The sequence below is a fragment of the Calypte anna genome, chromosome 17 (assembly GCF_003957555.1).
Source record: "Calypte anna isolate BGI_N300 chromosome 17, bCalAnn1_v1.p, whole genome shotgun sequence".
Lineage (NCBI taxonomy): Eukaryota > Metazoa > Chordata > Aves > Apodiformes > Trochilidae > Calypte > Calypte anna.
Window position 1 is genome coordinate 863,919 of NC_044262.1, and position 19,788 is coordinate 883,706.

Below are 19,788 nucleotides of genomic sequence, written 5' to 3' on the forward strand. Positions count from 1 at the left end.
TGTCACCTGGGACACCTCTGTGATGCCCCCAGCAGTGATGTCAGCACCTCAGAGTGGTTCCAGCTCCAGCACAGGCTCCTCAGCCTTTTCTGGACACGTCTTTCCAGGGAGGATGGGTGGGAAATTTGGGATGGAGATTCTGTAGCATTTGTGAGGTTTCCTGAGGGCTCGTGGCCCTTGGGTCACCAGAGGCTCCCTGTGAGCAGCCCCAGCACCCATACAAGTTCCTGGTGCCATTCACATCCAACAAACACAACCCAGGAGAGCCTGGGCACCAGCACAGCCCAGACTGCCCCACATCCCCCCCTTTCTGCCAAGGAACCCCAAGGCAGAAGTTGGGAGGGCTCATCCCTCCTCTCCCTGCTACTTGCTGCCCTCCCAGGCTGCCTGGGGGAGGATGAAACCCTCCAGGAGTTCCTTCCCACAGGAGATAAATGTTGTTCCCATTCCCAGCATCCCGGAACGTGGGGCTCCTGTTCCCTGAGCAGCCACTGTGTCCCCAAAAAGATCTACACCCATCAGCATCACCTCCACCAACACCCTCTGCTCCACCACCACAGTCCTTCCACAGCCTCCAGGAGCTTGGCCCCAAGGCTGGCAGAGTCACTTGCAAGGCTTCAGAACCAGAGATCAGGGAGTGTCTGAGGGTCATTCTTACCTGTTGGAGTGTCCACACCCACACTGTACCTGAGGAGATGAATCTGCTGCTGTCACTCCAGCCCTGGGTGCCCAAACGCTTTGGGAGAGCTGGAATTTCCAGCCCTTTATCAATATATTTGAGTTTGCCCAAACAGCTGGGCAGTCACCCAGCCTGTGGGCTCAGCTCAGGTGGCCACTGGAGACCAAAAGGTGACAACCCCACCATGAGCCCTGGGGAAGGGTCCCTGGGCTGGAAATCTCTGCCCCGGAGGAGAGGCAGAGCCCATGGGGACATCTCCATCCCTGGAGACCTTCAAACCCCACCAGGGAACACCCAAAGCTCCCTAAGACAGCTTTAAAGTTAGTTCAGCTTTTACTGGACTGGATCAGAGACCTACAGAGCCCTTCCCAGCCTAGATTTTCATCCAAGTTTAATATGAACATAAAAAAACGTTTGCTTACTGGTGCAGCACTGTGCTGATGGCACAGAGCAGTGATCCCAGGCTGCTCCAGGTCCCATCATCCCAGCATCTTCCCTGCAATTCCAGAAACTCCCTTCAAACCTCACTCCTGTAAGTGGCTGCTCCTTCTGAACCCGAGGGTCCCACACTTCCCACAGAGCTACTGAATAACCAGACCCAAAATATCAGTCCTCAGAGCAAGGCCTGGGTGAAGAAAGTAGAAACTCACTTTTGTCAAGGTTATCATTAGAATTTATTGATATGAGAGAAACTTTGTATGTCAACATGTCCATGGAGGAACAGCACATCCTGAAGTAACAAGTACAGAGCCCAGCCAGGGGACGTGGCAGAGCTCTGGGATCTCTGAGCTCCACAGCACACACACAGCTGGGAATTACCTGGGCATTTTCTGGGACAGTACTCCAGAAATCCAAGGGATGTGTGGTTTGCCAGGCTGCAGCAGGGACCACGTTGGCTTTGCCCCCATTGCCCATCTCCAGGCAGAGGGTGCACATGGGCCATGGTCACCTGGGGCCTCTCTTGTCAAAGGAGAAAGGAAAAAGGAAAAAAATACCTGCTGGGGGTTGAGAGTCACCTGAGCCTGTGCAGCCCTGGCAGGGGGATGAGGTGATGGGGACCCTCTGGCTCCTTGTCACACGAAGGGTGCCCAGAGGAGCAGCTCAGCTGGAGATGCCCAGCCCAGGTCTGGAGGACACCCTGGGCATGGTCCTACAAGTGAGTGGGCACTGGGAAATATCCCACTGGAATTGCTGTGGAGCAGACACAGCCACACCATGCTCTGCCCTGCTCTTTGCCAGTTCAGCAGCAGGCTTGGGGTTTTTCAGCATATCCATTATCCTCCTGTAACAACAGTCTGGACATCCCCTCTCCCAGCTCCCAGCACAGCCAGACTCACACTGAGCTTGTGGCTATGATAAAAATTACCTTTGTAATCTTTACTGAAAATATATGCTAAGATGGACACTGTTTAAATAAAGCCAAGTGCTGAACTCTCCTCTTATCCCAGCTCATGCAATGTCTGGTTTGGTCCTAAGTACCTTGCTAAGGGATTAGGGAATAGCAGAGTATTCCCCAGGCACCCAGTAAATCCACAAGGGATTTATTGTAGAAACGAGCTGAATTCTCTTACTCACTCCAAGGGGATTTCAGAGCCCTCTAAAACCCTTCAGAGAATGAGCCATTTGTGACATGAGAAACAAAACCCAACCCCAAGTTCAATGAGTAAATTGTCTGATGCTGTGAAGGGACAGCCCAAAGCCAGCAGAATCCCCAGCTGCAGGGCTGGGTCTGTCCCAGCTCCCACCACAGCAACCAAAGTGCCTGGGCTGCACTGCACCCACCTGGCTGGCAGCTCTGACCTCCTCCAGACCTGGAGAGGAACCACAGATGCTGCAAGAAACGTGTGGGAGTGGGATGGGTGTCAGGGACCACCCATCCTCTGCTCTGCAGGAGCTGTGACAAGTGACAAGTGACATAGCAGGTTCTGCTCTCAGCCCTCTCACCAAATCTAAGTTCCCTCTGCACATGTAACAGCATTGACTTAGAGATCTCATATTAATGGGTAATTATACAGGATTAATTGCACATCAGTCCATTGTGGCTACAAGTTCATTAGGCTAATAAATCTACATAGTGACAGTAGTACAGTATCAGCTACTTTTCAATACAAACTCCCTACCTTAGCCTTAATTTGTAGGCCCAAAGGAGATCTTCTGCTAGTGACCTGCCCAGGACCTTAAACATTCATTTAAAAAAAATTCTAGAAAAAAAATCCAGTGTGGGGAAAATGCACATATACAACAAAAGCAGTGCTTAACAACCACAGGAAAAAAGAACATGATCTTGGACTCTTGTATCAGTGTCCTCCATGGACCCTGGGAGCACGACTTCCAAAGGGTTGCTAAATCCAGCTCCATGGTTCTCAAGTCCATGACACCATTCCCTAGCTCTAGACATTTCTATCACTATTCAGTCTGTCCATAGCAAGAGCACACAGAAACACTTGCCAATGTGCACAAGACTTCCATTGGAGTTAATGGAATCGTTTGAAAAAGACTGAAGTCTTTATTTCTAGAAATCTGTTCTCGAGTGGCAACGCTCTCCCCGACTGGGAGCTTCCTGTTCCACCCAGGAGAGAGCTCCAAGTCCCTCGAAGTTTCACTCATTTGTTCTGCCCAAAGGTGTATGGGTATCTCACAAACCCCCTCTCACAGTATTCCCAGGAAATGATTCAGAAGAGGAGATGATTTGTTATTTTTCCATCCAAATGAGATCCTCTGGTCCTGCGTGTCAGACCATGGCCAATAGAATGAGCAGCTGCCATGGACATCTCCACTTAAATAAAGAACAGTCAAGGGAGGAGAGCAAGGTGGCCTGACCATCTTCCCATGAGGTACAGGCAGAGACACCAAAGTCACTGTTTCCCAACAGTCTGTCTCTTTCTCTGGAGTCAAATGTTTGATTCCATTTGTTCCAGCAGGAAGTGATGGATCATGTCAAAAGTGGGACGATCCTTTATGTCCCTGCTCCAGCATTTCAGCATCAGATCAAACACAGGGTTAGGACACAGAGGAGTCTGGGAGAGATAGATCTGAAAGGAAAAAAAAATACAGCTATTTCATGGGCTGCTCCTAAAGAACTGAACCTCTCCAACACTAAAACAACAGGACAGCTCAGTCCAGGCTTAGGAGACACAGCTCTCATGCAGTGCTCAAACCCACGAAGCATGAATCTGGCAGTGAAGTCTGGATGGAGCTCTGAGCCACCTCAAATGGTGCTGCTGACACTTTGCCAGCGAGTTTTGATGAGCTGCTCACAAAACAGTCCTTTGTCCCCCATGAAACAGGAATGCCTCAGAGAGATTCATCTTCCAAGCAACACCAGAACAAACCAAACCCAAATTTACCACAACAAAATCCAAACACTTTCACTCACCGTAGACAGCCCCTGAGGTTTGCTAAACATCGTGTCAGCTTGTTAGCAGAGACAGAAAAAACACCTTTTAGAGCTTATCTGAAGCACAGCTTGGCACATTTATTTCCCTCCCCTCCCCTCTCATTTCAACACACATCTTTGAGGCTCTTTGAAACCCTCAGAATTTGGAAGGGTGAACAAGACCTCCCATTGCTCTGTTCCCCTGCATCCTTTAACTTGTTTGGTACTAAGGGTGAATTCTGGGAGAACAGCAAACAACTGGCACTCCCCTTGGCTGGGCTGTCCCACACCATCACTGGTACCAGTGCTCAGTCCTGCCTGGGAGCTCCTAAGAGGGGACAACGACACAGAAAAGCCCTTCAGCAAGATGGCCAAAGGCTTCTCAGCATCTCTGGAGATCTGAGGACTCCCTAACCCCTGGGCACCAACTCCTCCTCCCACACCTCAGTAAGGGCTTCCTCATCTTTCAGAGAAAATACTAGTGGAGAGAGATCTGACAGAAGTGTGAAAGGGTTGTGGAGGGGTGCCCAGAAAATGGAAGAGGGACAACAGTGCATCAAGGGCAGATTGAAACAGAAATGGTTTGTAAGGAAGAAGCACTGGACAGGGCCAAGAGGTTCTTCCAGAGAAGGTTCTCTCCAAGAGAACAAAACTGGTGCAACGAGTCTGGAAGGAGGGGAAGAGAGGTGGGATATGTTTGAAAAGATGAGGAATAGGAGCTGAGACATCTGCAGGTGACCCAAGGGCAGCAGAAGGGCCCTCTGGAGATCCAGCTGGATGTCAGCAGGACAAGGCTCACATCCTTACCTGCCTGCCCTGGCTCCTGAAGAACTCTCCTGTGTTCTCAATCACTTGTTCATCTGAGAGGAGGCTGTATGGCTGCTCCTTACAGAGGATGAACATCTCCCAGAGGGTGACCCCAAATGCCCAGACATCACTGGCTGTGGTGAACTTGCCCTGGGAACAGAAGGATGTTGTAAGTTACTCACACATTCACCAAAACCCATTTGGATTCCTGCTCCTGGCAGCTGCACACCAGGGTTCAGAGCTCATACCTGGAAAAATGCCCTCAAAAAGAGACAGCAGGAGAGGTGACCTGCTGCCAGCAATGCACAGAGGGGGACACTGCTGCTTTGGGGGGCAGGAGGCTGCTTCTGTCTGCAAGGACCCCCAGGACAGCTTCCACTGGGGGAAACCTCTGGAAACATGGAGCAAGCCTGAGAGAAAGGCAGAGGCTGCTGCTCCTCTTGAGAAAATCAGTGTATTTGTCTGCAGCAGGAGGAAAAGGGACTGTGGCAAGGGGGTGGGTAGCTGCTGCCTACCTCCACCTGAAACACTGCAGCACAGAAAAAGCCTTTGAAGAGGCAGTAAAGCCCTGGGGGTGAAGGCAGAGCTGAAGCAGACTCCAGACTCTTAGGGCAAGGCCAAGATAATTTTCATCTCTGCACATGTGAGAAGCTGGTGGCAGTCTCTGCTTGCTGTCCTTGTTTTCAGTCTTTGAAAAATGTGCCCAAACTGGCTGTGTTTGGAACGATGTGTTTTCTGAAGAAGGAAAAAGCTAAAGGTTTTTCAGAAAAATAGGAGAAAACAGCTGGGGGCTGGAGGGCCTGCTTAGGCAGAACATATCCAACAACCAGGCTGCCCAGGCTTATCTGGCAACCCCAGCAGCCTGTCAGTGTTTGGAAGATGAGACAGATCAATGGCTTAGATACAGCTATAATAAAGAAAATGGGATGAACTTGGAAAATCTGAGGCCTATCAGCCTTTATCAGAGGAAATTACAATTTTTCTAGGTCCTCAAAGAAGATGTTGAAAAAGAATATATATATATTTGGGTTATAACCAGGTGATCTCACCCACTAGTAAGAAAGAAACCTGGGGCTCAGTATTAAGGAGCTGACTCCAGACTGGATGTGGTTGGGCTGCTGAACAATCTCCTAAAAGGGAGAAAGCAGACAACACAAACCAAAACCCCAACCTCCAAACCAGACCCAGCACCTGAAACTTCTGCAATCCTGTCCATGTCCCTCTCAGCTTCACAGCTGGGGAAAGAAGCTTTAGAAAGGCAATTTCCTTATAATTCCAGCAGCAGTCCTGAATATCAGGCACAGAAATCCTGCCCCAGATGATGTGTGCTGTATTTTCAGGATCTGAGTTGTGTCCAGTGTAAACATAACCCCATGGACACCTCACCTCAAAATGGGCCACATTTTGATGCTGTAAGGACTGCAGATGTGTTCCCACGTTAGGGGCACAGTGAAATAAACCAAGAGGGAAGGAGGAAGGGGCTTTGTGCAGTCCCTACCAGCAGGATGCTCTCCCAGGCCATCCAGCGGATGGGCAGCACAGCTCTGCCCTGGATCCTGTAGTAATCCCCACTGTACAGATTCCTGCTCATCCCAAAGTCTGCAATCTTGATGGTGAAGTTGTTCCCCACCAGGCAGTTACGAGTTGCCAGATCTCTGTGCACAAAATTCAGAGATGCCAAATACTTCATTCCTGAGGCGATCTGGGTGGCCATGTACAGCAGGTTGGAGTAGCTGCAGCAAAAGGACATTAAATAAAAAAAAAAGAAAAATCAGTGGAGTTCCCCACACTCAACTCTTCCTTATTCTGGCTATATTACACTGACCTCTCAATGTATTTTTTGACATGACAGTGAAACTCATCTGCCCAACACCCCCCTGCCAGGCAGAGCCAAGTTCCTGAGCTGAGGAGCAGGAACAGACAAGTTGTCCCTGAAATTCAGGGCCTCTAGAATCTGACAGCCCTTAAGAGATTTTTAATCTCAGGTGTTACTCTCAAGATGCTCAAAGAGTTTTCCCATCAAAGCACCAACTTTTTGCAGAGAGGCATGAAAAATTAAGCCATGCAATCTCAAATCTCATCTCCTAAAAACCCCAACTGCTCAGAGCTTGGCATTTCACACACTGCCCCCCTTGCACACTTACACTGATGTACATACAGCACTTCACAGTAAAAGAGCTTAATTTTAAAAATATGTTTAATATTACTGAAAATATCAACAGATGCATTTTCTCATCTACTATAATTTTAATTCCCCCATTAGCAAAATGAAAATTATTAACAAAGCTGCACGATACACACAGCCTGAGTTTGGACCATCTGACTTCCATCACTGCACACACACTGCTTGGCTTGCTGCCCACTGTGCGTGGTTAAGCATTTGTCACAACTAATAAACTGTTTACAGTTAGTATTTCTCTGATAAAGCTCAGCAAAAAGTCTTGGTCTCCTCCTCTTTGTGTTCTGGTGGCAGTGAGAAGGCACCTCCAGCACAATCATCAATCCAGAGCTGAGCTGTGGCCAGAGGTTTGGAGGCAGCTCTGGCAGAGCACTGGCAGGAGGGGTTGGGTACAATTTCATGATCACAAAGCTTGGAACAGACCTCTGAGATCATCAGGTCCAACCATCAAGCCAACACTCCCAGGCCAACATTTCCTTCCCAGCCTTTCAGCACCACGACTCAGCCAGGTGATGCTCAGCCCCCTCCCACAGCCCCCTTGATGTTCCTCCTGATGTGGGAGGACCTGTTTTGCCCCCAAGACAGGAACCCTGCCACCCAGTTGTACCTTGTTCACCTGGTTGTTGGTTTTCCATATAGAAGCAGACACAGCTTCCAGACCTCACCTTCTCCCTGCTCAGCTGCAGCCTGGGGCTGGTGCTCTTCCCATTCCCAGTTTCTCCTGTCCCACCTGCACCCTGCAGCTGCCTTTGGGTCCCTGCCCCTCTGCTCTGCAAGTTCTGCAGGGTGTGATGTGAGCAGCTCTGCATCCAGAGGGCCAGGGCAGGAGCCACTTCTCAGCAAAGTCACCATCCTGATGTGCCAGGCAGCCAGAGAGACCCAGGAGATGCAGCCCAAAGACTCTGCAGGACCCCTGAGCACTGATGGCAGAAATGCTGGAATTGTCTCACTGAGGAAAGGTCCAAACACCTTGTTTCATCCACTACCAGAGCTTGCTCTGCCTCAACACCCTGCTCCTGAACTACAAATAAATGGAATCCTTTGTGGGGTTCATGCCAAGGACCAGACAATGCAGAGACTTCTGATCAGAGCAAGGTTCTTTGTCAAGTAGAATACTTCAGCCCTACATACAACCTTCCTCTGAGGAAAAGATTTCTGCAGTAGTAAAGATGCTTTTATTTTAGATTTAATCCTTCCACAGAGGAGGGAGATCAGTGCCAGTGCTCACAGAAATCTCTTTTCCTTGCCAAATATTCTCCTTCTGCTGGCTGATGAAATCTTTCCGTAGTGAAGCTCCACACTCAGCTCCTCTCATGTCATATTTTTTTAAGCATCCAGAGAACATATGAACCTTCTTAAAAGCCTAAGACATTCTTGACTTTCATCCCAAAAATTCTTTCTGTAATGCAGCTGGCTTCCTGTATTATGGAAATAATTGATGCAAACCCACGAATGTAAACAGATGGTGGCATCAATAAGCAACACATCTAAGATTGTCACTGTGACCAGAACATCCCACACTCAGGCACACTTCAGAGGAACACAAACCTCCAGAGGCCTCAAGAATCCCACACGAGGCAGGAGCAGCATCCACAGCACATGGATGTGGTGGATGGGGGAAGGTCACTGCCCAGGCACAGCAGATGGAACGGGCAGCTCTGGGTCACTGATTCATCCCAAACCTGGGCAGTTCCTCTTACCTGACACAGGGAATGTTGTTTGAAATGGCAAATTTGCTGTAGATCTCCCTCTGGGAAAGGAACTGGTTGAGGTCCCCATTTTCCATGTACTCTGTGATCATGCAGAGGGGGTCATCCCTCACACACACCCCCAGGAGCCGGATGATGTTGGGGTTCTTCAGCCGGGACATGATCTTGATCTCCTTCAGGAAATCATTTCTTGGAAAAAAGAAAACAGGTTGGGAGCCTAAATGATTCCTTTGTCTAAGGAAAGCAGAAGCAGCATGTAAGAAAACCCCTGTTCAGAGGCATTTAGACATCTGCACACAGTGAGACTGAAAGCTGCTTCGGTGCTCAGGGTCAGCACTGAGCCCTTCCCCAGCAGACAGGATGCACCCAAACTTCTGTGTGACATCATCTCTGGGGGTGTCCCCTCCTCCCTGCTTCTGAACACATAAAACACACACCAGAGACACAGGAGACTCTCCCAGAAGCCAGCAGGGTTAATTGGTGTGAAATTGTTACTGGGAGAGCATTTGTTTTCCTTCTCAGATGGTTGGCTCTGGGGATGCACTCACCTGGCTGTTTTGTTGACATCTGACCTCAGCATTTTCACTGCCACAAGAACTGGCTGGGGAGTGAATTCTGTAGAGGAGACTCCCAGGAACTCCAGCAGACCATCAGCTTCACACAGGTGAACCTGCAGGGCAGGAGGCACCAGCAGCTATGTGTGCACAGCTCAAAACCCAGAGGAAAACAAGATCCCACTGAGGTCCTCAGTTTGCTCCCCCCCCTCAGAATGACCAAGTGAATGATCTAATGAGGGGGACGCTGTTCTCATCAGGATTAGCCCAGAGCTTGGCTCTAGATCCTGGACAAAATGCCTACACACACTATATAGCCCATGATGTAGGAGGGGATGCAGCCCAACAGATCCCCAGCACACTGGATTTCCTGCACACGTGGTGCAGCAGACTGCTGGGGCAGTCCCAGTTTGCCCAGCAGGTACTGGAGGTGTTCTGGAAGGCCCCTGTGCCTGGGGATTTCTGCTTTACCCTGCTTGTGCATGCAGACAGAATGTCCAGAACATCCCCCCAGCCATCCACCTACAGAGCTGTCCTGCAGCCTGGCTGGAGTCACCACTCAGACTTCACTGAGGAGTGTCTGGAAATTACAGACAGCTCTCCCAAGTCCTCTGATTCCAGGAAAAAAAAACCAAACAAAAAAAACCTGTGCATGTGCGTGTGTGTGATGTAAACACCTCACTTGTGAATACACCCAGAGAGGAATACTCTGATCACAGAATGCCAAGTTTCTTTAGATAAAAAAATGAATTAAAATATAAAATTACCATCAGGGTTGTATAAGAAATGAGGTGACAAGAAACTTGCTTATGAATTTATCAAAATGGATATTTAACTGGCAAGAGATGCTGGGGTGGTGGAAGCAGACAGAGCTGAGCATGTGAGGCTGTGGCAAAAGGACTGGAGGAGGGGAACAGACTGGACCTGTCAGCTGAGGACCTGCAGCAGTCAGGGGAATGTAATGGGAGCTTAATGAATTTTATATGAAGAAAGCACCAGAATTTGCACATCAAGAACACTGAGGAGAAAAAAGAGACAGCAGATGAAAAAAAAAAACAAAATAGAAACAAGAGTACAAAGATGCTGCTGGAGAATGAGAATGAAATCTGCTGTGCTGAAAGCAGAGTCATGGGACTGGGGACAGGAAAGAACCCTGGAACTAAGAGGATAAATTACAAGCAGAGGTAAAGTGTCACTGAGCTCAGGGGAAGGATGGTCAGGACCAAAGAGAAAGAAGCTTGAAAGCTGAGTGGAGCAGAAGCCCAAAGCAATGAGCCATGTTGCTAGGAAGCAAGGCTGCACATGAAGGCAGAGAAGTGGAGCAGAGCACATGATGCTGATGAGCAGGTTGGTAAAGACCAAGGAGGTGAGGAGGAGAGAAGGGAGAACATGATGTGGCACATCTGCAAAAACAAGGGAAGGGGCCTGTGCTGTGAGGAAAGGACCAGGCTCTGAATCAACCAGGGAAATGGAGATGGAGAGCCTGGCTGCTGCTGTCTGATCACACAAAGGAGGAGGAGGAGAAAGCTTTGAAGGAGAGAGGAGAACCCAGAAGCAAAACACTGAGTTAAATCCTCCCTGTTCACTCCTGGAGCACAGCCCAAGACAGGGCAGGATCCAAGCAAAAGCCACTGGACCCCCAGGCAGGTGAAGATGCTGAGGATGTCAGTGCCTTCCCAGTTCACTGAGTGATCCAGAAAGAAGTGAGGGGGACAGGGAAGGGGCTGGGGTAGGGGAGCTGGGCTGTCAGAAGGGAGGGACTATAAAGTTGGGCCCATCACAGGTGAGGAAGCAGTCAGTAAAGGACAATGTTTGGCCAAAATGCAGACAGATAGAATTGAAGGCTGTGTGGAGAAGCTGGAAAGGCAAGAGACAGGGGAAGAGTGGGAGCAGGGGAGGGGAAAAATTGGTTCAGTATGGAACCAGGAGTGGTGTGGAAACAAAGCCAGGAGAGAAGAAAAAGCAGGGTGAAAACACCCCCAGCTTGAAAGCAGCTCAAGGAGTGAAGAAAAAGGCTGGCAGGTGAGTGAGGCATGGACTGTGCTGCCCAAGGCTTCTGACACAGGCTGGGGCTTGAGCTGGAAGCAAAGCTGGAGAATGGGAGGCAGCACAGTGCTTGGGAAATGTCCAGTTCTGCTTGGACCAGCATGCAGAGCCCCATAGAACCTCCACCTGTTAACACAAAAGCTATTTTTACAGCTAGGGTCACTCTGTCTTGGCTGGATTCACTGCTGGGCCTTTCATACTCACATGCCTAAAGGTGGGTGACAGCCATGGCATGTTTGAGATGTCCATGGGACAGTCTGAATTCCCACCCCCAGGCCTTTTCTGTAGGGTCCTAAACAGGGACACAGTGGGAGTTTGCAAAGCAGGAGAGAGACCCCCAGGTGGTACCAAGCAGCAGCCTCACAGCAGCATGGGGCAATCTGAAGCCTTTGCTGAGGACACCAGCCCTCCCCAGCAGCAAAGACACATGTTAAATAAAATACTGGCATTAAATAAAACACAGGTCCCCCAGCCCCAGACATGAAGCAGTGCCAGAGAGGCAGCTCAGAAGTTTCACTGTGCCAGACATCTCCTTTCTGGGGGAGGAAAGGTGGAAGAGAATGGCTGTACCTCTCCAAACTGGCCTTCTCCCAGCTTCTCCTTGAGTCGTAGCTGCTGCCTGGGGAATTCCCCCACTGAGATGTCCTTCTTGGTAAGGGAATCCACAGTGAGGGCTGGGACTGCATACATGTTGTTGCCAGTCACACCTTGCAGGTGGACAATATCTGTTTCTGCATAGTGAGGAACATTGTTCTGAAAGCCTTGGTGAGGAGTGGACTTGGTCAGGTCAGGCTCAGCATAATCCCCACTGCACACTGAGGGGAAACCAGAGACAGGGGGGGGTCAGACACTCACCCCCACAAAACCAGTATGGCCCAGTTCCCACACCTCTCCATCCTGCAGACCTCTGGGGTTCAGCCTAGCTGAGGAGGCTGTAAGGGAGCCTGCTACCCTGTGCCAAAGCACCCCCAGATGGGAGATTCTGGGTTAAAGAGGGCTTAAACCAGGACAGACCTCACTTCTGCAGACACCTGAATACCTGGGAGGTGGCAGTGAACTCCTGTTAAACAGTTATCTCCTCTATCCAGTTGTGAGAGGTAAAGTTCTTGCCCAGACATGGAGGAATGAGTCTGAAGTGACTGATTTCCTGTTTCTGATTCATCCTGACCAGGACCCGTCACCCCTACCTGACACAGAGATGTCTGCAACATCAAACCTGCTTTGAATTCCCTTCTGCAACAAGAACTGATCAACATTTCCATTTTCCATGTGCTCTGCTAGCATACACCCTGCCTCTCACACCTTATCCACACGAGTATCACAGAAGAACTCTTTGTAATTAATTCCCTGCATGGTCAGCCTCACACAGAGCATCTGTCCTGCTTCACATTCATAGCCTGACTCCATCCAAATCAATCTTCCAGTGTAGTGTAACAATGCTTGAGGAAGGCAGCACTGCCATCACAAAACACTGCTGGAAACCTTCCCTTCTGAATGCATCCCAAACCTCCCCAGGGGCTGGAAGCCTCTGCACCACTGGCAATTCTGCTGTATTTCCCTCTGCTTTTCCTAAAGGAATTTCACAGAGCCCTGGCTGCAGGAGGAGGAGGTGCTAAAGGTCATCTCCACCAGCCAGTCTGGACAGCCCAGGGGTGCTGCAGGCAGGGAATACACTGCCAAGGGGTGTGCTCACCAAAATCAGCTCCTAACAGATGCCCTGGCTAGCAGATAAATGCAGTCTTCAAGAGAACACTAAAAGGCCACCCCTCTCCCTTGGGACTGGTGCTTCATCTGCCCAAGTTACGTGATAAAAAGTTCTAGAATATTGTCTTAGGTCCCCAGGTTAGTGTTGCATTGCACAGGAGTCAAAGATGACTTGGACACTGAGCAGAAGCACAATTTAAAACCCAACAGAAATAATAAAAGATGAAACACAACTTCTGGAGACTGATGGTTGCATTACCTGAATCCTCTGCACTCTGGGAGAGCTCTGGAAGCTTTTGAAGCAGCGTAGCAGGCTGGTGATATTCCAAATCCAGTGGGAAGGCACGTTCATAGGTGGGGTTGGACTGGTGGATCTGGGTCTGGTTGTTGGCAATGGTGTAGCTGTAGAACGAGAGGCGAACGGTGGCATCTTCCTCCAGGATCCGACGTGGGGCCTGGGAAGAGAGGAACAAATGCTGAGGCAAAGCTCAGCTGTTAAGTAATGTGTTGGCTGCAACCACAGCAACTTCCAGTAATATCTTGGATAGAGTTGGCATCTTCCCCTGCTGTGAGAACACTCTGAGCTGCTCTATGGAGCTGGGACAGCTCTGTGCTTTTTACATAATTCTGAGCTTATTAGGGTTAATGCTTAGTAATGAACTTGTGTCTGCAGAACAGATCCACTGCATTACCTTCTCCAACCTTTTCTGAACATATTGCTTCCAAAGAATAATGATTATAATCAGTAGGAGCAGCAGGATAATAGCCACAAGGCAGCCCACGAGGATGGAGGTGTTGGAGTCATCTGCTTTCTCTCCTATCCAGGTGCTGGTTACAGAAGATGTGGTTTCTGGAATGAGAGAAGAATCTGGAGTTAATGAAGCACAGGTTGCTATCTGTGCTTGGTACACAAGAGATCTTAGGCAGCTTCCTGAGCACTAACATTTAGTTGTGTTCACATTTTGCTCTTATCAGAAATTCTCATTTTGGAGGCTTGTAGATAAGAATTGTGCAGGGGAAAAGGCCTGTTCTGAGAATGCAATGGATGAACCTCTGCAATGGATCCATGCCTGAGCAGCCAGTTTTAGAGCTTCACTGGCTGCACATTTGCCTCCAGCCCCCTGGCTCTGAGGCAGCCTCAGCCAGGTGATGGAGGAGGAAACAGCTGAGGCTGGGAGGCCTGTGAGATGCAGCTCAGTGCATGAGGGTTGTGCCCAGATCTCCAGAAATGGATGGAAAGCCCATGTTAACCAAGGTGTTCCTGTGAAATTCCCCAACACTCAGTCCTTACCCCAGGTCCCCTCAGTAGTGTTGTACTCTGCTTCCAAGACATCTGTTGTGCTTGTGGCTGCTGTAACAAAACTGGGATTCACACTCTCCATGTCTGTGGAAGGGAAGGGAAAGGGTCAGTCCAACAACTTCCCTGCTTCTACTACTTCCTCCTCCCTATTGTGTCCCCTCCACACCCCCTCTGCTCCTCTCTCTGCTTCCCAAGGTGCCTTGGCTTGGAGGATCACTCACCTGACTGGAAGGAAATCTCACTGATCATCATCCAGGTGTCAGCGAAGTGGAAGCGGCACAGTATGGCTTTGCCTACTCGCTGGTTGAGGGGCACGGTCACAAACCTGGCACTGGGGTTTTTGTCATCCAAAACAGTTGCCACCCCAACAGGTTCAGGTTCCCAGTCTGCAATCAGCCGTGGTTTGAACAGACACTCCACCTTCTGGAAGATCTTCACCCCCTTGGAAAACATGTTGTTACAGTGCACCTAGGGAGAAGGCAACAGATGAGGCAGGAGGAAGATTTACTGAAAACCAAACCAAGCCTTGGGGATTTGTGTTCATGAAGAGTTTCTTTTTCTAAGATCTCCCCTCTATGAATACTCCTAACCCAGAACGAGGGACTTGTTCCTGTACAGCTTCATCCACTCATAGTGTGCAATGGAACATTTGTGAAAAATTTGATTCCAGAGGAGTTCATCACCTGGCATGCAAATGTTACATTAATGATCACGTTTTGGCAGGCTCTTCAAAAGGTCCGTGTCAAAACCAGACCAACTCTGTACTAATCCAAAGCCTCACAGACCAACTCCCCTTGAACATATATCCTAAGAGAGGAAAGAAAACCACATGGCCTCTCTTAGAAAGCCTTCAGCATCTGCAGTCTAAGATAGTGTCTACCCAGCCCCAAAAAACACAAAGCAGGAGATCTGGACCCCAGTACTTTGTCACTGTGTCCAGTGACCAGGAATCAGAAGGAATAAGGTGTCCCTCAGAGTCTTCAGTCTACTCCTTTTCAAAGCCATGGTGGCCCAATCCTCCCCAGTGACTCCAGAAATTATTTCCTATTGATGGTGGAGTATCAGCAACTGGGAGAACAGCTTCCAAACCAACTGCAGCTTTCAGCCCTATTAATTGCTTGGCCTCTGTGAGGTCCTGCAGTGAATAGCAGTGAAGCAACAATGAGGACAACAGGCCTGATGAGCAGTAACAAAACAAAAGAAGGGTATTTGCATGTAATTAGGAACAGATGAAGCTTAGACAACATTATTCAATAAGGAGAAGGAGTCATCCATAACAAGGCAGGAAAACCTGACGCCTGCAATATACAATTTGTGCCATATTTGGACAGAGTTGGATATGTTCTCATCTTGGACTGATACAGAGACACTTTCTATTCCAGACACCACCTACTAATGTCTAATTTTATAATATGCAGGCCTAAGGAATTTGCAATGCAGCTGCAGCATTTGCTAGCATTTCTTTTTAGTATTTCCTCAGATAATGGGCAAGCTCAGAAAACTGGCATAAAGTCAACAGGTATGAAAATACAAAAGGTATTTACAAACAACCTGGCCTGTAAAAAATAAACTGAAAGCTGAAAGAATGAAGAATAATTTATGCTAATCAATACAGCTTTACAATGAAACACAAAATGAAGTAACTATGTGTCTGGTTGATCAGGATGCTTTTGTTTATATGATGGATTTTTGTAAGGCATTTAGTTTACTAATTATAATGTCCAACTCCAATTAGCATAATATGAACCCAAGCATTTTATTTATTTGATTAAAAATTGTCAACTAGTAGTAAGTCTTACAAATTTTAGGGCACAAATCATCCCTCTGTAGGTGTTTTTCTAGCAGGAATGTATTCCTAGCTTCAATGATCTGAAAGAGACAACAGAATCACTAGAAAGAAAATAAATTAAATGGGGGGAAAAAAAAAAATCAAAGTCTCTTAAAAGAATCTGGAGCTCTCAGGACTGACTCGTTCCAGTGTAGTAAACTCAGGAACAAAATGTAAATGCCTTTCTAAACTGGACTTTAATCTTGGACACCAGTAATTATTAACTGCCTTTTAGCAGCAGATTGTTAATGAACACTGGCTCCCCATCCCTTGGCTAAGAGGACTAATATGATCACAAGATTCATAAAAAAAGAACAATCATCCAAAAGCAGGAAATTGATACCATTCTTTTCTACAGTTTGATGGAAAGCCTACATCCAGCTCCAGGTTCTATACCTCTAGAAGAGTACTGCCAAAGACAGAAAGGACTGGAAGACTGCTACAAAAATGCCCCTGGATCTCACACAGAAGGCTCTGAGAACTCAGACAAATTATTTTACTGAAATAACGATTGAGAGAGTGGTTTAATCACAGTCTAGAAGCAGGAAAATTTCTGAGAAGGCAGGACTCTTATTTTTGCCAGCAAAAGCAGGCTAAGAGCCAAAGTTGCAAGTTAAAAATAGACAAAATAAAACTAGGGTAAGTAACCACCAAAACAATTTACTTAAGGATGTGGTGGGTTCTCCTTCATTTGAAATCTCTACAAGAAAAGCCACCAATCCTTTTGAAAGGATCCTGCTGTTTACTACAGACTCAAAGTTCAGTTCATCCTCTTCCTGTGTAATTTCCCACAGCACAAGCAAATATTGAGGCATCCAGAGAAATTCTGGGTCAAAATGGAAACAACCTTTATACCTTCAGGATCAGGCAGCCCCTAGGGCCTAAGGAGCCTACATCCTAAACTCATCTCAGATGCAGAATGACTGCAGGTGTCTGCTTTTTATTCCTTTAAGTCAAATACTGAAAGGTTCTGAGCTCCTCTGCTTTACCCTCCTACACTGCCAAACGTGGAACATCTCAGATTCTGCCAGGCACTTCATGTCCTCCTGCTTTGGGAAGAGGACCCAAAGGGTAGTTTGGAAGCCCCCAGCCTCCTCCAGGACACCCCTGTTACCTTCATGGAGGTGAAGTTCCGGGGTCGGTCGAACTGGAATTCCATCTCCACTGTGCCCGTGCTGAAGCTCTCGTTCTTCCAGCCCACGTAGTCATAGCCAGGCCACACACGGTACTGGTGGCTCTGGGTGAAATCATCCAGTCCCAGCACCCCGTCTGTCAGCTGGCCCAGACCACCATACAGGTGCCTAGCAAGGAAAAAACCAACAGTCAGGCAAAACCAGCCAGGAGAGAGCAAACGTGAGAGCCCGTGGGTCCTTCAGCTGCTCCAGGGAAAACATTCCTTTATTTACTGTTAACCCATCCAGGACCAGAACTCATTCCCTGTTCATGCAGTGGCCCTTTACTTTGTTTGGGCTGGGCTTTTCAAATCCTTCCTTGCTTGGGAAAAGGCAGAAGTTTCTGCTTTGATACAAAGCCCTGAGAGCAAAGCCAAGTGGAAGCAGAGCCCCTTGGGAATGGGAAGTGAGGGCACAGACACAGTGCCTGCTGCCCATCAGACACCTGAACCACTGCACCATGGAGCTGCATGGCAGGAACACTGATCCAGTGGGAAAGTTCTGCAGGAAGGCAGAGAAAAGCAGGAAAAAGAGCAGGAAGACCTGGGCAGCTCACCCAGCCACAGCTCTAACTGGGAGCATGTCTGGCACTGCTCCTTCTGCAAGAGAAGATTATCAGCTCCATTGCCAGGGCTGCTCAGACTCTGCACTCAGGACCCTGCTTCATTCCACTCCATTCCAAGAGTGCAGAGCCCACTACAGAGCTTTCCAGCAGTGTCCCAGAGCAGAAGATGCCAGATGTGGTACATCTGTGGCACATCCTGACCCTCCTGGGAGCCATCCCTGCCATGTCCCTTGTCCTAGAGCAGGAAGGTACAAGCAGTTCAGTTGTGTTAGAGCCTCAACTTGCTCCCTGCACCCTGTTTCACTCCACTGCCTCCAGGAAACCTGGAAACCAGGCTGGGCTATGAAGCCCTGCAAGTCCATTCCAGGAGAGTCCAACAGTCACTGGAATCTGCACAGGTCTGAGTGTTTTAACTCCACACCAGCAGAGGCAGAGGCAGACTCCTGATTCCAGGAGTCATTTCAGATAAAGACTCTTCATGAACTCTCTTTTCAACTGTTGGTTAAACCAGAAACCTCAAGATGTCTGTAGCATGTCACCCTACCTACCTAACCTCAGTGATGGGAAAAACTAACAGACCTTGTAATGAGGTGTCAGAACCCAGTTACTTTAGGCTTTTTTACTCCGCATTGGAAAAGCATCATACCCAAGAGACCAAGAGCCATGAGGGCATTAAGGCAATCAGACACATCAGGACAGTGTCATCACACCCTCTAAAGATGGAAGCTGTGAAGAAAGCACCAGCTGTATAAGGACATGCTCTAATTTAAAAAGAATCAACAACAGCTTCCACTAACAAAACTGTTGCTTCTTTCCTGCCAGCCCTTATCAGCTGGGGGAAATCAATCTGACACATCCTGAGCCCACACCCTCCTTCAAAAGAACAACAAACTACATGTCTGAAGAGCCTGGAATAACAAAGCCATGCTGCTCTGGAGAACTAGTAGGCTAGCTTGCAGCTCTGGAGGTCTCCAAGAAGCATCTGGGATATGAGGTAATAGCGAGAGGGTAAATAGGAAAAGAGAAAATTTGCAGAGTGACTGAGAGAGAACAGGAGAACTTCTCCCACCTGCGCTCCTGGTAGCCATCATAGGTCGAGTCATTCAGATAAACGATGGGGAAGCCAGGAGCCGCTATTGTCCCTCCTTCAGGGATGCTATAGGATGCCAAACCATCTAAAAAAGAAGGCCATATACCTCAGAAATACAGCAGCAGTAGCAGCCTTCCACCATCTCTCTCCATATGAGCCTTTTATTTATGCTGTGGACCAACAGAAGGAGTTCTGTGGGCCCAGGAGTCCCTCTACACACGTGGGAGCCCCAGCCAGTGGTGTGCAAGGATTATTTCCCAGAGACAGGCATGGAAATGGCTACTTACCATACCAGACACAGCCATAAAGCTCCACCCTCATGCAGACAGTCATGGGCATCTCTGTCACAGGAATCACCCGGATAAACCGTGCGATGATGGGAGGCCGGAGATCTTTCAGGACCACATCGTACGTGTCAGTGTTGCCTTGGATCACCTGGGGAAGAGAGCCTTGCCAGCAGCTTCTCCCTCTCATGCTGTTCATTTGCACAGTGGGGTCTTTGTACCCTGCCCTTGAGGACTGAGGACCTTTCCCTGTGTGGTACCTGCAGAGGATCAGCTGCTGCTGCTGCTCCTCTCCTCCTACACCTGTACAAAACCCTGCATCTCCCTGCAGAGGAGCCAGACACAGCTGGTGGCTTCTGCACTGCACCTGAATAGCTGTGAAAGTTTTCTATACCTGCTCAGACAGCTCTGCAAAGGTGCAGAGCACCAGGAGCTGAGCAAAGAAAACAGAAAACTTGGTTCCTCACCCTCTTCACCTCTCAGCTTTTAATCTAA

At 48.6% G+C, this 19,788-nt stretch overlaps 1 protein-coding gene across 4 annotated transcripts in view; it reads right to left on the bottom strand.

The window, feature by feature from the left end:
- Positions 1–1,338: 1,338 nt before the first annotated feature.
- The window catches only part of LOC103533442 (discoidin domain-containing receptor 2), a 47,855-nt gene continuing 29,405 nt past the window's right edge, over positions 1,339–19,788 (bottom strand). For all 4 annotated transcript variants that reach the window (XM_030461330.1, XM_030461332.1, XM_030461331.1 and 1 more), the window contains exons 5-17: positions 19,297–19,444; positions 18,989–19,094; positions 17,297–17,483; positions 14,576–14,822; positions 14,346–14,438; positions 13,747–13,904; positions 13,314–13,509; positions 11,921–12,165; positions 9,299–9,420; positions 8,742–8,939; positions 6,361–6,595; positions 4,863–5,012; positions 1,339–3,711 (exon numbers count right to left, since the gene is read on the bottom strand). In XM_030461330.1, the coding sequence (XP_030317190.1) occupies positions 3,571–3,711; positions 4,863–5,012; positions 6,361–6,595; positions 8,742–8,939; positions 9,299–9,420; positions 11,921–12,165; positions 13,314–13,509; positions 13,747–13,904; positions 14,346–14,438; positions 14,576–14,822; positions 17,297–17,483; positions 18,989–19,094; positions 19,297–19,444 (2,226 nt within the window). In that variant the 3' untranslated portion in view covers positions 1,339–3,570. The remainder of the gene's footprint in view (positions 3,712–4,862; positions 5,013–6,360; positions 6,596–8,741; positions 8,940–9,298; positions 9,421–11,920; positions 12,166–13,313; positions 13,510–13,746; positions 13,905–14,345; positions 14,439–14,575; positions 14,823–17,296; positions 17,484–18,988; positions 19,095–19,296; positions 19,445–19,788) is intronic.